At 37.8% G+C, this 18,311-nt stretch overlaps 1 protein-coding gene across 4 annotated transcripts in view; it reads right to left on the bottom strand.

The window, feature by feature from the left end:
• Positions 1-18,311, bottom strand: part of DACH2 (dachshund family transcription factor 2) — a 553,736-nt gene that overhangs the window by 220,162 nt on the left and 315,263 nt on the right. For 2 of the 4 annotated variants that reach the window (XM_019536472.1, XM_019536473.1), the window contains exon 3: positions 2,985-3,056. The exons of the other annotated variants lie outside the window; for them this stretch is intronic. In XM_019536472.1, coding sequence (XP_019392017.1) covers positions 2,985-3,056 — 72 coding nt within the window. The remainder of the gene's footprint in view (positions 1-2,984; positions 3,057-18,311) is intronic. 4 annotated transcript variants of the gene reach the window in all.

Genomic DNA, 18,311 nt, shown 5'->3' on the forward strand with positions numbered 1-18,311 from the left:
GCACAGTTTTACAGCTATTTTAATATAAAAGTAATTTTAAAAATAATAGACTTAAAATAGTTTTAAAGAAAACCTAAAAACTAATAGTTTTGCTAAATTACCCTTTCATTACATGGTTTCAATTATCTTTTTTTTCCTTCTCAAAGATGCATCTTACTCTTTCTTTTCTATGAAGGGAATTATGAGATGACAGAAATACAGAGAAAACTCCAACCAAATGCCGAACTCAACCTCAATTTAAACCACACGTCCACAATTTCCAGGATGATCTGTTTCAGCAAATGCTGTGAAAGTTAACAATTCTAACAAGCCTACATAAGTTATGAGAAATGTTCCTTGCATTTGATAATACACAGTCTACTAAACTTATTAGTAAATATAGCCAATATACACAAAGCTAAAACTAACTATTTTTAGCTAGTTTTACAAATAATAAAATGGATTCAGCATAAATGTAGTTTCGGTTTCTTTGAAGTGATTAGAAAGTTGCTCTGGTATTACTTAAGGTATTATACTGTAGCATGAGGAAAATGTTACATTACAGGTACAGAGAAGATTTACTCCACATGTTAACAGGCTACGTCTGGGATATAAACATTGGATTATCCTTTAGCTTCTCTCTTATGCTTTGATTCTTTCAGCTCAAAATAAAAATGACTTGACTCTAAAATGATATAGCTCTATGAATTGACAACACGTTTTATGTTATCTAGTCAAGATTTTGTGATACTATCCCTAATAATGTTTTCAACCCTGATTTAAGAATTGGAAAACCCCCCCCACAAAACTAGTACAGGTAAGAGAAAAAATAAAGAAGCATCCATAAAGAGGAAAAATGTGTTGCAGCATCCAGGACTAATAGAACCACTATTCCAAGGTAAATGCCATAACGGGAGTGTAGTATAAATATACTCCAGTTCTTTTTAGGATAGCTAGTTCAGGTACCTGCAAACAGTCCAGCTGCCTCTGAAACAGAATAAATACCTGGATGGAAGTTCATGGTGGTCTTTGTGCTGTGGTAGCTACACAGTTACAAGTATCCAGGCTAGCAAGCTTGGATATGTAGACACTATTGTCACAGGAATGCAGACATACTGGATATGGCAGGTATGTGTTCAGAATTTTAATTTTAAGAACCAATGTTTCCTCACAATTAACAACTTCATGGAATAAATGCTTAACTGCATGTTATTTTTGGGATGAAATCTGCATGCGTTTTACTGTATCTGCCTAAAGATTTTGAAGTATAAGCACACTTTGACAATTTAATTTTTTTTTTATAAAATAAAAATAAAGAAGTTTTCTAATTCAAATACAACTCAATTTCAATTAAGTCAAGGCATTTGTCTATGTTTGACCTAAATAATCTATGACACAATTCTCTCGATTAAGTTAACCACTTTATTCACCAACTGAACTGAAGAAGTTGACAATTTCCTCAATTTTCTTTCATCTTGTATAGTATTCATTTATACAATTCATCCTTTTAGGGCCAACTATATTAGTACTTATGTTAAATCATTCTGTTTGGTGTCTCCAAAAACCGTATTATAAATTCAGAACTGCTCAGTTAAATGACGGAACTTTAGAACTCAGTATAAAAGCTAATTCTATTTTTTTAAATCTCTATTAAGCAAAAAAAACCCAAGCATTTTAACACGTGCACAGATTGTGACATTGATAAATATTCAGTAAAACTATAGCTGTGATTGGAATAATCATAAACTGGAGAGCTCATTCTTATAAACAACTTACCAGCTTGCCTGATTCCTTGATGTCTATAATAGAGAACTACATATATCTCTGATTGGTTTTATATCAAAATGTAATGTGTATGAATGAAAAAGGTATACCATAATTGTAAAAAATGTTTTGTTTTCACTGGAGGATGTCACATGCATGACCCAATGGTATACATTTTGCACATTATACTAAGTATACTAATAAAAATATAACCACTTTTGAAATGAATTAAATTTGCTTTAGGGCTAACTTTCTAATAGAAATCATGCTACACATTACTGCAGTACACATTCAAGTATAAACGGTGAGACTGTCCAAATAATTTTAGTCAAGGAAAGTTGGGAATACAAGTGAACTCACTAAATTTGTCCTATTTAGGAACCTGGACATGTTAGCATGAACACAATTAATGAAACCCTATCATTCTTGCAAATTAATTTAATATTCTTTTGATAAAAAGACACCCAAAGATACATGTGGGTACAACCAGCCATTACATTTAGATCAACCTAACTACAGATATGTTAATACCTATTCAGGCATTCAAAGGATTAAAAGAGGCAAAAACTGGTGGGCCCAATTTAAGTTAGTTTACGTCATCAGGTGAACTAACTTAGATTGGGAACCGGGTAACCTGATGTATCAAATGCCTGTATATGTTCAGAGCACAGCCTGGGCTTGGAAAGCCCAGTCGCTCACCCCAAGCCCTGGGCCTGTGCTCTTCCTACCCCCTTCAACCCTGACTGAACTATTTTTAGCTCACCAACTCCCCCACCTCAAGATGGACAACACCCCCAACAGACCTACAACCCCCGATCTGCTAGCACCCACCAATTCTGCCCCTCCATCTTTCCCCCTCCCCCACCCCAGTACCACACAGATTTACTTACACCGGGTTCCTCGTGTGGTTTCCAACACACCAGTGAACACCTATAGAAGCTGCTCCTGGTTTACAGTCATGTGGTTTAATGCAAGCTGCATGACTGTAGACTAGGTGTAGTGAACAGCTGTACATACCTTGTGTATATAAAGACCCACAAAAATAGCGAAACTGAAAGAGATGGGCAGACAGACAAATAGCATGTGTATTCCTATTCATTTGGTTCTCAGTCTGAAAACTGCCAGTTTCTTAAAGTTAAATCAGCAAGTTCTACACACTGTACAAAACAACAGGCAAACAGTTTAAAACTAAAGCCAAATATAATCAGTCATTCACATGAAATATAAATAGTAGTAAACACCTTGGATTTGAAGAGTCTTGAGCTTTGCAAACTTTATCTGGGTTTCATCAGGAAAAAACAAAGTTCTTAAATCTGGAAAAAAAACACACTGTTAAAAGCACTTATATGTTAAAAAAACTGAATTTCATCTACTAAAACACAACTTTTAATTGTACACGTACAAACTGACTGGGGAAAGTGACAATCAACATTTAAAAATCTCTGGAGATGCTAATGAACGACATAGATGTGTTTTCATTTGATCATCTGTACAAGAGATATTGTGTCCATATGATGTGGTTCCCACAGGTGTTTTACACTGAGTTCTGTCCCAAGATGGAAGCCTCCAAAGACAAGATCATTACTCAAAAATGCACATGTTCTCCAAGGACAGATCGCAAAGGTGCAGTGTCATATGACTGTTTACCACCTCAAAGTGACATCTGGGCATCTATACCACTAAACAAGACTCACCGTGACTGATAATCACAACATGGAACCAATATACTACAAACTTAGCTTGGTACCAGCAGTGTTGCATCTGAGTCAGGTATGCTGTAAAAATTCAATGATGCCTTTACATTCTAATGGTTTCAAGCTGCTGTAAACTTCTGCAGCAATCAAAAATAATCTGTCATGGGACTGAGGGGTATGAACATCATGTCATAGCCACTCTGCTGTTAGATTTATTGGAGGGTAAAGCATGTCATTTATGCATCAACTCACAGGAGAAAAAAGCAATCCCTATGAAGTTAATCTAATAATAGACTGGAAAGCAATGATTACTGTTTCATGTGCACTAGCTATTTGTAGCAGTGGTTGGCCTAATTCAGCAGGCCTTGCTTGTCAGAGCCCTGGGATTAACAAGTGTTTATATGATAACCTGTTGGGAAACATCAAGAAATGGTTTAATGGGGAACAAAAGTCCTCCTTTTTTTAATACTGTGCATCTGCTGAAACCTCCTCTAACTACTGTTAGAAAGCTTACTGGAACAGACTTATTCTGAATATAAAATGCTGAGAAATTACAGTTTTAAGAAATTGATACTATGATGAAAATCTATGACGAATATATAATTCTTCAGCCTTTATTCAAGCAAAACTTCCAGGAAAGTGAGTCAGGAGATTTACCTGAGAAATGACTGCCGGATGAAGCCCACTGTAACATAACACTGTATGCAGATCCTTCTATTTATAAAAACAGCTTAGAAAAATGATCAATTGACTCTCTCTCAGAATAAACCAGTATTTTTAACCCAATTTTATAGAAGGTAAAGGAAAGAATGAAAAATGTTTTAATTAAGAAAAATGTCACAAACAGATCAGTGACAGCCAGGAGAGGAATGAAGAACTTTGCTCCCAAACTCACACTCACTTAATGAAAAATGCAGCTTTCCCCAACGTGGTATTCTTAAATAGTTACCAATTTGAAAACAAATTGTACAAAACTTTCCAATACTTGAATTGTATCTATAACCTAATGACAAACAACCAGAAAAAGTTTAGCTTCCATTTCACTACATTCATTAAAAAAAAAATCAAGATTAAGTGGGAAAGGAGAGTGGTATTTTCTCTTGCATATGGTCATGTTATTCAGTGAGAATGATTTGTATGGAAACTACAGAAAAATAAGACTTTTTTGTCCCCCCTCATCACGTAACTCGTTTTCTTAGATGCATTAAAATGCTCAGCATGAAGTGAAACCAACCTGCCAAAATGTGTGTGCATGCATATGTGTGTGTACGTGATGGCTAGTTGATGGCAGAAAATTTAACTACACCAGATGCCCTCTTTTCCATAGTCACGTTGTTACATTCATTTTCTCTACAATAAAATTACTAAGGAGTAGATGAAAACAGCAGTCCAGGGGGACTAAAATTTATAGTAAAAATACTCAGTGATACTCAAAGCAACATTAATATTTGCTAGTTTATTTATATCAGACTGACCACAAAGCACTGGCAATCATGGCAACAAGTTAGTATGCTGCTAGTATTGCCGCCTTGTTCATCCAGGTCAATAGGAGCATGATGAAACATTCCCTCTCTGGATCCAGTCAGGCAGTGAAAGGGTTGGGACTTATGATTTGTGTGGATTTCCAACCTATGAATGTAAATCAGGAAGCACTTCTAGCCAGGCATTCCCCTCTCTCTTGATCCTATACAAAAAAGAAGCACTAGCTTCTTTTGTCCTTCTTCAGCTAAGCTAACTAATCTTCTCTTTTACCTTCTCATTTGCCATACAATTTCCAGCCCATTTCTTTGTAAGGAAGAGGGTTCAAGCCTTCAAGCCAAAGTGGTTGAAATGTGACCAATTCTATGTTAGCATCACTAGATCTTGTCATCCAAATATTGTACCTACCAAAAGTCAATAGTCTAGAAGCAGGAATCCCGAATTAATCCCCTAATTATAACAGTGAAGGGAAGTTTGGAGGAGTTCTCTTTTTCCCCCCCTCTAGAATCAGAGGGGGTGGGGGTTAAAATATTAATGGAAAATATTTATTAAAATTTGTGTTAGAAATCTAAGTCATTATTTATTCAGATAACATATGGCTTATATGGACAATTTAAACAGAGTTATTTTTACTAGCACAATGGAATGCAGGAGAGTAGTATTAACTACATCATATAGCTATTAGCTAATAAATATTTTGGATTCATGTCAATGATTTGAGGTAACTCAAAACAATTGTACAAATATACAGCTATTTATTTATCAGTGGTAATATCTGGGACTGTAAAAAGCCAGTACTGGTCAGCAATATCAATATACTGCATCAGCTGGCTATGCTCTAAGAATCTAACACCAAAATTCCCCAAGTCTGTTAAAATTAAGATTAAGCAACAATGCATGTTAGGGTAGAGAAAGCTAAATTTTTAATATTGGATTTAGCTTGGAAACCCAGGGGAAAATAGTTGGACTCCTTGTTGACAGCACAGTCCTATGAAAAACAGTCATAAGCCTGATACATTTAAGTTATATTAGTTTCAATAGCTGACAAAAAGACAACATTTGGCGCCTTGTTCAGCAACCAAAAAGAGTTGCACATTAGAGGTGTTTTTTGTTTTTGTTTTAATTGGAGTACAAGGAACAGGTGTAGTTGGACTTGTTTGTACACATATTGCAATATGGGAAAAGTTGCAGTAAAAAAAAAATCAAATGCAAATGTAAACAATCCTATTCTTTTTCCCCTTGTGCATACCCCAGAAAGGATGTATGTTGTTTAACAGGCCTATGTGAGGAAGATAGTATCATTCCCTCAAGATTCATTGCATTTACAATCAGAATTCATGGTAGCCTAGGAAAGCCACTAAGATTGCAAAGAGGGGAAATGTTGATTTAACCAGATAAAATTATTACAATGACTCCACAACCAAACCTTCTTGTCTTGACACATGAAAAACTAAATTTTGAGATGTCAAACAAGATATGAACAAAAGTGTCATCTTGCAGGGAGCTGCCTAGCAAAAATCCAAGTGTGACATGTGACTGATAACGCCAGGTAGTGCAACTCACCCATTTCTTTAAGTGCCCTCTAATCTTATTAAACTGAAAGTAAAGCCAGAATAAATGCTGTAGCAAAAAAACATGCAGCAACTCAGTTGCCATATACCAGACTAAATAATATGGCATTACAATAAAATATAGATAGTAAATCATAAAACAGAATAGTATTATAGTATTTTGTAAACTATTAGATGCATCACTTGGCATCTAAAATAGAGCAGAGTTTACTGTTGGAATAACACTACGGCCCCCTCTACACATTACAGGTATTGTGCAATTAATTGGTTAAGTGTACAATTACCTTGAGACCACCTACACATGCAAAGTACCCATCATGCCATAAAAAGTTCTAACCAGCTACCAAGTCAGATCTCAGAACTATGTACTAACTTTATAGCTGGTTGCCATGCAGCTTTAATTTTCACCATATCCAGCCAGGGCTGGTAGTCCTGCACCCGAGGGACTCTCAGCCTCAGTAGCTGCTGACTCTCGGCCTCAGCAGCACCCCGTAGCTGCCAGGATCCAGAATCCAGAATATGGGTCCTGGCACTGTGCATCCTGGTTTCACACACCCTGAGGCTGGAGGATGGCATTCACTGTAGTCTGCTAGCCCTCAGGAATGTATGAAACCCCAGGGCTGGGAGATCACAGCTGCTGTACTCTGTCAGCCTCTGGGATACGTGACACCCTTGGGACTGGAAAACCACAGAAGCTGCAATCTTCCAGTCCCAGAGGTTTCATTTATCCCCTGGGGCTGGAAGATCACAGCAGCTGTATCTCCCAGCCACAGGGGTGCATGGTGCTCACAGAGCTGGGAGCACCTCACCACTAAGGGGGGGTCCTAGATGCAGGAGCTTGCTTCTTGCTGGTACAGGGAAAGCTTGGGATTGAGCTGCCTCTGCACCAACAATAAGGCATGATGGGATCTAATGTGCAATCCCACAATCATCCTTCTGCTACCATGTGTAGCATAACAGGAGATGCGATTGCATGGATCATGCATTAGATCCCATTGCACCTTTACCTGCACGTGTAGATGGGCCCTAAGAGTAAAAGAAGTGCAAGATAAAATATATCTTGATAGCTCCATGACTATTATTAACATTACAACTATGGCATAAATATGCTGTATGCAATTGCTCCTTTATTAATATTACTAGTTAGTTTTTGGTAGTCATAGTAGAAATGAGTCTTCAGGAGAGATCTGAATGTGAAACAGCATGCCTCTTGAAGCCCAGCTCTATATGTATACAGAGGTGCTTGAAATACAAGCACAGATGTAGCAGACAAACAGGATGTCATGGTGGGCGTCACTAGCAGGGCAGGAAAGATGAGAGGTGAGATAAAAAGTAAGGGCAAATAAATAAGAGGAATAATAGAATAATACAGAGCCTTGAAGAGAAGAAAAAGCTTGAGTAGGATGCAATGGCAAATGGAAGCCAAATAAAATTAGTTAGAAAGGTGATAGCATGATTATATAATTGGGCAAATAAACTGATCTCAGCTGGCATTCTTACGTTTAAAGGATAATTTAAAAAATGTATACCCAAATTTGCATTAGAATTGGGATTTTTGGATAAACAGCATCTTTGACAGCCAAATACATAGAGCTTTAACAAGCAGTTTTCCTGACACGCAAATTATTAAAAAGAAACATTTGCCCATACTTCCAGATGATTACTCTTAGTTGCTAGAAATGTTTTCAACCAGGAAGGCTGACCTAAATTTTGGTCACACTTCTATAATAGGTTTTTGCATACGGAGAGATTGGTGGCAAAAAAAAAAAAAAAAAAAATCAGTCTGAAATTGACAAACATTTGCCAGTCACAGACACAGAATGCTAATCTAGATTTCTATACTGCCTAAATTATACTGATGAATTTCAAATATATACCAATGATGTTATAATGAACAGAAAAAATGTACTTATAAGCATGAAAAAGAGACTAAATGGAAACCTCTACAAACATCATTGGAAGACAGCACTGAGTTAATGAAGCTGAAAAACTGGGTTGTACAGAGCACAATTAATATGATGTCCTTTCCATAAATTTCATGTAGGTGCTTCCTCAGTAGGTCCATGGGACCAGCAAAAGATAATCTCACACTGCCAGCAAAGCATCCACCTTGATCACATTTGGTCCCTCCTTTTCCTCTTCCTCCTGGAGACTCTGCTTGCCTTTAAGACTTCTGCTCTCTTCCTCTACTCATCTGCACAGAACATATTCCAGCTCAAAGTACTGGATCAACATGAGTGAAAGTTGTGCAGCCGCTTTCACCCTGAATGGGGTTACCATATGTCCAGGTTTTTCCGACATACCCTCCTTTTGTATCCTCCAATATCTGTGCAGGTTGGGGTTTTTTTGTTTTTTGGGTTTTTTTGGGTTTTTTTTTAAGTATGATCAAGTGTCCAGGATTTTGCTTTGCTCCACAGGAGGAAGCGGGGGGAGTGTGATTGGAGGCAGGGTCACCAGGTGTACCTGTGGCCGGCATGTAGCCAGGCAGGCAGGTGGGAATAGTCTCTACAAGTAAATACAGGTAAGTCTATGGGGAGTGGGGACTGGAGGGGCAGGACTTCAGGAATGCCGGGGGGGTGGAGGGGGATTGGCATGTTAGGGGGAGCAGGCACCTGCCAGCACTAGGAGGTGGTGTCTAGGCTTGAGGGCTGTGTCAGGGCACAGGGGCAGAGGAAATGTGCCTGACTTTAGTGGGGAAAGGAGGCAGGGGGGGTCCTTCAGGGGCAGCAGAGAGCTGCATGGCCAGGCTAGTGGCACCAGGGGTTAGTGCCCATGCTCATGGGAGATGCTGTCTGGGTGGGGGAGGGTGTGCTGCAGCCAGGCCCCCTGGTACAGTACAGGAGTCCCAGCCTAGGGTGGAGGGTGCTACAGGCATCTCCTCCTCCCTCCAGCCTGCATCAGGGCCAGACCAACTCCACCATCACCTGCAAGACCTGGAGCCGCCACAGCTGCCACGTTCTGGGCCAATCAGGACACGGGCACCTGGAGGCCACCTCCAGCAGAGCTGGGGGGGAGCAGATGGGCAGCAGGTCAGGAGTGAGGGGCACTGGCAGGGCTATGGGTGGGAAGTGAGAGGCACTGGGGGGGTAGGAGGCTGTGGGCCAGGAGCACAAGGCACCAGCAGGTGCTGCGGGTTGGGAGTGAGGGCACCAGCTTGGCCAGTGGGTGGGGAAACTGTGGGTAGGAAGTGAGAGGCACTGGCAGCTCCTGGGATCTACAAGTCAGGCATGAGGGGCAGCAGCAGGGACAGGGGGCTCCAGGTTGGGACTGAGGGGCACCAGCTTGATTCAGAGGGGACAGACAAGGGACTATGGGTTGGGACTGAGTGGCAACAGCAGGGCCAGGGGGCTGTGGATTGGGAGTGAGATGTTCCCCTGGCCAGTCTCCTCTTTTTTGGAACTGGAAAAATGGCAATCCTAACCCTGAACAGATCTGCTCTTTTGTTTCTACTTATGGAATACACATCTTCCAAGGAGTCATCTTACTGAAGCCATTTTGTTTAGTCCTGGCACACAATGTTACAGTATGACACACTTTTTTTCTTCCCTGCTTAATTTTTTTCCCTCTCTTTACCATTTTTCTTTATCTAAGATAAAAGACACCGCATATCTTTCTTTTTTTTTAATTAGAAAACATTAATGGTCTACCTGGAGGCACAGAAAACAGATGGATCTACCATTTGAACAGGATTATATACTGGTGTAATGTATGGGACATGCCACCTATACGAGTGAATTACAAGCTTTCCAAGGTAATATTTGTTCTTCCAAACTCTTTCAAATTAATTGGTACTTAATGGCCTGCAATTAAAGACAGATATGTTTCTAGTTCTTAAACATGCATCCCCCCTCTAAAATATATCTATTTAAAAAAAGCTCAGCCACCAGTCATTTTAGTCAACTTGAAATTTTATTTAATCTTTTTCTTCTTATTCTGTCTCATCTGAAAAACTGAAATATTACTATACTTTTACTACTACATAGGGCAAAACAAAATGGGAAGTTTCCTAAATGGACAGCAGCCATTAGATATTTCAGCTTCACTGCATGAGAAGGTTGAACATCTGAAAGAACTCTAGTATGCTAGCTGATTCACGTTCACTAAACGGATTAGCCGAAATAAGCATAATAAATGAAAGAGAATAAAATAAAAAACAATTTCACACTAAGTGAAGGCTTGACTTATAGGAAGTGGCAGCTCTGATGGCCCAAGGCGTAGAATTAGTTTTGCCACTCGATAATTTGACTGATTCACTCGAGTGGCCAGAAGAGGACATTTTCTGCCTGATTTCAGTGTAATCAAGTCACCTGCTCTGCGATTGCTGGGGCCAAGTCAATTGCACTCTGCTGAACGCTGAGTGTGTGCAGTGAGTAGCAAGAAGCATGTTGTCTGCATATGTGTGCAGAACTATTGAGCTGTTAATGATAGCAGGATTTAGATGTTTCTGTGTATAAGTGTAACTTCTTTTGTGGTCATATATATAACGTGATAAGGGTTTATTCAAGTGACCCCTCTTTTACCCACTCACTGTTTGGTATTAGTGACAGCATGTTGTTCCCCTATTTTCCTTATAGATACCAGAAATGATCATATAAATAATTTTTACAGATCTGCAGTAGTAGGGAGATATAGATGTAGAAAAAATAAATCATTCCAAGAGACAGAAGAGGGAATTTAAAAAAAAAAAGTTCTGATTTAACTACTAATTACAGTCTCAAATTCCTGATGAACAATGAACATGAGGATAGTTGATATATATTTTTAAAAGCTTTAATCTTTATCCTTTGATTTTTATCCCTCATAAAAATGGTATATTCTTTAAAGTGAGGGGAAAAGAGGCACATAATGTAGGTAAAGACCATGAAAATTATACAGCTGGCATTTTTAGCAGCTTCCCAAGATTCAGGCTCAATCTCACAATGCGTTGAGCATTCTGACCTCTGTCCAGGAAACCACTTAATAGATACTTAACCTGACACATGCTGCCAGCCTCATTGACTACTGTTTATATATACCCTTTCCAAGATCTGATTGCTTAACTCCACACCAAATGAAAAGGATTTCTTATTGCTTCTGAAAAAGATTTTTTTATGCAAATATTAGATCCAAACAATGCCAGTCATCATTGGATAAGATGCTTCCTAACCATTTTTTCATATCATTTCTATGACTGGGAAAGCATATCTACTCAATACACACATTACACCATCAGTTATTAAACACCTACCATTTATTACAAATTCAGAAAACTAACAGAAAGGTTAAGCTGGATCAAAATGATTTAGCACTGTTTCAACCTATTTTCTACTTGACATATGTTATTGCATGATTCATCCACATTTTTCAGAATCAAAGTCTATGATCTGGCAAACCTAATCTGTTAATAAAATAAAAAGGTGACCTTGCCTAATTTAATAAGCCTGTGTAGAAATACTCTTTCAACATGTTAAAGAATTACAAAAAGGTTATCATAGCTTGCATTCATGGGAAAATACTCTACTTTTTCCAGTTAATTTCTTGGACTTCTACTGTAATTGAGTTGATTATATAAAAAACAATATGGATCACTATATTTTATTAAAGGCTTTGTTTTGCTAATAACGTGTCATTTACATTATAGGCATGTATTACGTACATATTGGAAATCAAAGTTTTAAATTATTTCTATTGTCACAAGTACTCTGGAATAATATCTTCTTTGTTCCTTGAAAACTATTCTAAAATGTATTCAAAGCTGGTTAAAGGACCTAGCCGGATACCCCAAGAGACTGAATTCTTTTTATCCTTAGAAGAGATACAAGATGGCAGCAGCAACACAAAGTGCCTTGTAAAGCCTCACCATCATGCCTCAGACTGAACTCAGCAGTATCTCAAAAATAAAGCCTGATTACATGAAAAGCATGATTTTTATCTGATATTCCTGAATAGTAAGAAACCTGTTGCATTAGGAAAAGATTTGACAAGTGAATATATACCAACAAATGCACAATTTCCAGAAAAAGGTGGGAAAATGATTTAGCATCTTTGAACAATAAAAAAAAATCATATACTTCTTACTACCCACTGCAGACAAAATATTTAAATTTTTCATATGTGCAAGCAGGAATACAAGGACAAACAGCTACAGATATTATTTGGTTCTCAAAAATACTATAAGGATATGTTTTCCCCACTGAACATTTGCCAACTATCTGATCCCAGGGAGTACAACAAGTTAAAATGATAAAGTAATGGATAATATTGATAATCGGGAGGTTAAACTTCATCAAGACCAAAGATGCTTGGATGCCAAGAAAGTATCTATATAGAATTCCTAAACATATGAACTATTATTTTTAAGTTAATTTATTGTATTTTTATGGAGTGTAGACGCACATCTTATTCATAGCTGGCCAGAGCAGCAGAAAAGTATAGCTTACTTAACACTAAACATTAGATAAATATTTTCTTTATGTTGTAATTTGGGTTCTATAATTTTTAAAGTGATTGCTTAATCTGTTTCAAAAGGAAATAAGTGTGGCCATTACTTTTATTGGTTGTACAACCTATCAGTCAAACGATTTTCACTGTAGACATTACCACTTAGTTATGTCCTTTTATATTTCAGAAGAGCGACAACAGTATTTCTTTGGAAAGAATCGAGTATAATTGCATGTGGCACAGATATATAAACTTAGCACGTATCACTTAAAAATAAAGCACAAGAAGGAAAAAGACAGAAAGAAGACGAAAAGTCTTATAATCAAAATAGAGTTTACATTCCTACACAAGATGAATATAGAATTCATTATTTCAAACATACTGTAAAACTGTACATAGATTCTGCAAATTGCCATGGCGATAAACATGCTTATCTTTAAGCATACGGGTAATCCCATTCCAGCCACTGGGACATACTCAAAGTTAAGCACATGCTTATTTTTTTGGTTAGGGACTCCAGAGCTCTGCATGGCAGGTATTGAGGCAGTCAGTAAACAATATTACCCAGCTATTATATTCTACCATAAGGAATTAAATCATAGAGCATGAAATGTAACTAAGAAAACACCTGTATTTAAATATGGTATGTGTTTACTTCCTCATTCAATGAGCTTTCTTCCCTGAGTTTTTTGGACAATTTGCAACAGCATTGTTATACCAACTGTAAACAATTTTGCCAAAATATAGTCTTAGAAGGCTTCCCTGACGGAAATCTCTCTACTCAAATTTAATTTAGGTATGGATGCTGGCATTAAAGAGCATATTATTTAAGTACACAATGTGGATTTAAACATTGCAGATATGATTGACTATATTCTGTGCTTCACTATATAGGATCATAGGAAAGTAGGGCTGGAAGAGACCTCACTGGGTCATTTGGTCCAGCCCCCTGCTCAAGGCAGAATCATCTCTGACTAAACCATCCCAGTCAAGTATCAATGCTTTTTCACTAGCACATTTTCTCTGTGAGGTATGGTTTTAGTAACCTATCATCCTTGCTATAGAAAGTTTACAGTTATTTATTTAAATAGACTCTATAAATGAACTTTGATTGCTACTTTCTGACAATTATGTTCCTGCCACAGAAAGTGAGAATTTAAATGTCTAAATGGCCCTAATGTGTCCTTGGTGAAGCACCACCAAATAAATTTGACTCAGTGCAAACATCAACAGTGTGACAATGAATTTATATTAGTTTTTCTAGGATGTTGTACCGCATTCTTTTCAGAGTACCATTTTAGCATACAGTGCCCTATTCCTAAATAATAGAGAATCAGGACTTGGCATGGTCTTGCTCCAGAATCTAAGGTTGCTCAATTTGACTACAAGAGGATTATCATACTACAGCACGTTTGAATGAGCCTCAAAATCAGCTGAGTCAATAAACTGATCCCTACTAATGTCAGCAGAAAAATGCCTCAATGCCAACCCAATTTCAATGCATTCATACATTTAATCAACATCAGTAAAATTAATACATCTAAGAAGTGCATTCTAGTTTGGAATTCTTACAAGAACTGTTAAACATCTATGCATCACATATATGCTATACTTTGAAGCTGAAGGTATCTGATGCAAACAATAGTTCAGAGTCTAAGTACTTTTTATCCAACATAGCTACATTGGTTTCCTGGAGAACTCAAACCAGTCACTACTAAACTCCAATAATACACTATTGTTGTTGAAGCAGACCTCCAGACAACAGATGGAGCTCCAGTTAACAAATATTTCAGAGTTTTCCAGTTATTTGCCAGTTTTAACTTTATAATTGATAATTCTAAGTAATAAGCCATATGAAAAAAAATGACAAAACACACTTGGTTTCCATACAAGAAGCTATGCACGATCATTGAGGAGAGAATCAATATTTCCTAAGTGGTAAAGTACAAAGCTATTAAAGAGAAACAAATTAATTATCAAACTGCTAAGAAGGGTTCTGCAAACTAGAGAAATAGTTTGACAAAAGTTATGAATTAAATATGCTTGTTATCAAGGTATTTATTTATGTAAATGAATTACTCTGGCCTTTCCCTAATTTTTTATGATCAACCCCAAGTCTATAGTTACAGATCCACTGACAGCCTACTTCAACCAGTATAATACAAAGAGTTATAAGAAACTTTCATAAACAAGCTCCTCAAACAAGATGAAGCTCTTCTGTGTAACCGTTTCATTGTTTTTATGGTCCTGAGCAGATCCATGAGGGGGGACTTGGCCAGATATTTCTTTGGCTGTGCAGCATACTTGTGGTGAGCTCCTGCTGGAGCTTGTGTTGGTGCAGCTTCCAAATCCAAGGGGTGAACATGGCCACTGCTCGCTCCTCCCATCCTCTTGCCTCCCACTGAATTCATCAACTGTGGAAAGGTGGGGACTTACCCCCTGGGTCCCAGAGCCATGCTGACAAGCTCAGAGAACTCACTCTACACATCCCAGACAGCTGAAGAGTGGGTGTTAGTGTGCTTCCAGCACACACCCTGGATCTATCCCTGCTCTGGGCACTCTGGCCAGGTTTCCCAAACAGTTTGGTGACATTAGCAAATATAGAAAAATTCAGAGCAGACTTTGGCTGTAAAAAGTACATTAGGTGGTTCTTTTTCAACGCAAAATCTGGAAAAATGGCACCATTTTAGCTGAGCAGTATTTTGAGTTTTGTGATGAGAAAGGAGATGTGAACTCAGTTTTTTGCAAAACCTTTACAAATTGAAGCTGTAGAGTCCCAAGAGTTACTAACTGAGATCATGCTTAATTAAGCTCCTATAATACTAAACTTTCACAGCAAATTTTCAATCACTCTTAAGCCTGGATGCCCTATCTGCTTCAATGTTTTCATTTGCTAGAAAGCCCCTGTTCAAAGGAGGTGACCACTTAAAATTTGAATGTTTAAGAAAGATAATGCATGAAAGAGGGAGATATATGTTTCAAGTTACTATGTTTTAGTAAGGAGTTAAGAACTAATGACTACATTTAATCCTGCATTTTGCATACCCTCAAAATCACATTCATTCCAGTGTATTTACCTTTCATGGAAATCTTTGGGCAGCAGCATTTTGCTTGGTGGTATGTGGCATGAGAATTAGAGTATTTAATCATTCAGACTATATAAAATTTTATTTTTAAATTAAGTTAAAGAGGTATTAAAAATCACATTTTCTGTATCCAGCCCCATTTTACAATAAAATTAAATAGTGACAATGTAAATTATTTTTCTCCCATATTGTACAATGGATAATTTTCCTATGTTTTTACATGTTCTTTTCTGGGAGCAACATGCATTAGTTACAGTAGTAAAACTGAAGAGTTGCTAAAGAGATAGATGGATATTTATTATTTAAAAAAATAGACCTTTCCACAATTCTGAGAGCTTGTGTGTGATTTGTATAAAATATTTCTCATTTTGGGGACACACCAGATGGAATGCAGGGCACTGTGGGATATGCCATTTATCACAATGACAGTGCGTAGGTAGCAGTGATCCTCTCACCACAGGGGGAAGCTAGAACTGCAAATGTGGAGCAGCATTAAAAGCCGGACCAGTGGAGTTTGGCAACACTTGTACTACTCATTAACTTAATCATATTAATTTATTAGCCATATATATCAAAGAACAAGAACAATTTATAACTGTTAACATTCCCCATAAGCAAAGAAATACTGTAGTCATCCTTAATCAGTATATTTGCCATGGATAAAAAATAATAATTCAGCCAAAGTAGGTAATGCCAATAATGACAGAACTGTACATATGCTTTTAGAAAGATAGCTTTAAAAATGTCCATGATCACTAAAAAGATAATTGAAAATAGCATAATAGATCTGCAGAAATTAGATTAAACATACTAAAATACTTCATGTAGCACAGGGATGTTCAGTCCCCAGCCCATGGACCAAATGCAGCCCTCAGAGCTGTGTCAACCTGTAGGGATCCCTACAGAGCTGGAATTTTGGCAGTGGGGAGCAACAGCAATTGAATAAAAAAACAGAAAGGCGAGCACACGGCTGCTGCTGCCTCACCACTACCATTCCAAGCCCTATGGGCCAGATGACAGTGTGCAGAAGACTGGCTCAATTCAGTGCATGCGGGGCTGGAGTTGGGATGGCATGTGCAAGGCTGGGCCATGTCCCAAAATATCCCTATGAGCCTACCCTGCAATGGATCAGGTACACAGACTGATCCTGTGAACCAGATCCAGCACATGGACCAAACATGTGCTAATTGAACCAGAAAGTGTGCTTATTCTACAAAAAATAGACTTTTTTCTTTTCTTTTTCAGAAGACAGTCACCTCAGATCCATAACATGTATAGAAACATCTTTTAAAGCTTCTGGGATGGGCAGGGCTCTCTGCTCCTACTTATCTATTTTTCTGGTTTGAATAAGTACCAGATGGTAAGCTCATCTGACTTTCCAAATGTCTTAGCCAATACCACACAATGCTCTTGACCTTCGTGCAACAGACCCCTCTCTCTTGTCAACAATTGCTGCCTCTCTCCCTTTCTCAATACATACATTCCCACTCCTCCCTCACAGCTGGGTAGTTATAGCGAATTATGAAGCCTTTCGCTGGACTAAAGTCTGACACTCAACTGTAGCACTGAAGAAATTTGGAAACCAGACTATAGGTGGAAATAAAGAAATATGTGGTGCTTAATCAAAGGCAGATTAGGCATTATTTGCATTGGTAAATATAGCATCCAGTCCTTTCCTCTAGATATTAAAATGCTGAAATACTACAGACTTTATATTTTTTCTGTGCCCATAGAACAAACTACTGTTCAATACAGTTGCTGACACAAGGCAATACTTAACCTTATAACATTGCTGTAAACAACACCGTTTTTGTGAATATTCAAATGTGAGTTAGTATGCACTGTCTACTGCAACATTAATACAATTAAATTACTTGGTTCATAATTACATTTTAGTAAGCCAAGTAAAAGCTAAGCTAGACTTTAAAAAATGCATGACTGCAAATAAGAGATTAACTTTTCTACCTACCCACTTGTAGACAAAAGATCAATGGTATGAAATGCATTACAATTTTATTTAGCTGCTTGTTTATATGAAAATGGCCTAGCAACCCGAGCTGATACAATCCAAACTAGTATCATTAAGAGTAGTATGTTTTACCTGTTTTAATCTTGTAGTTGGGACATACTGGTGAATGAAGACAGAAAAGGATGATTGACCAGCCAGGCCACAACTTTCTTAACATTGGGGAAGGGCACTACTATGCCACCCCTTATGTTTTCCACACATGGGGCATTTAAGTGGGTTACATACATGGGTTCAAGTGTTCTCACCACATAACCATTAACTGAAGGTAAATTTTCCTTAAATTAGGACA

This window comes from Crocodylus porosus, unplaced genomic scaffold (assembly GCF_001723895.1).
Source record: "Crocodylus porosus isolate Cpor-Errol unplaced genomic scaffold, CroPor_comp1, whole genome shotgun sequence".
In the NCBI taxonomy this organism is placed as follows: domain Eukaryota; kingdom Metazoa; phylum Chordata; order Crocodylia; family Crocodylidae; genus Crocodylus; species Crocodylus porosus.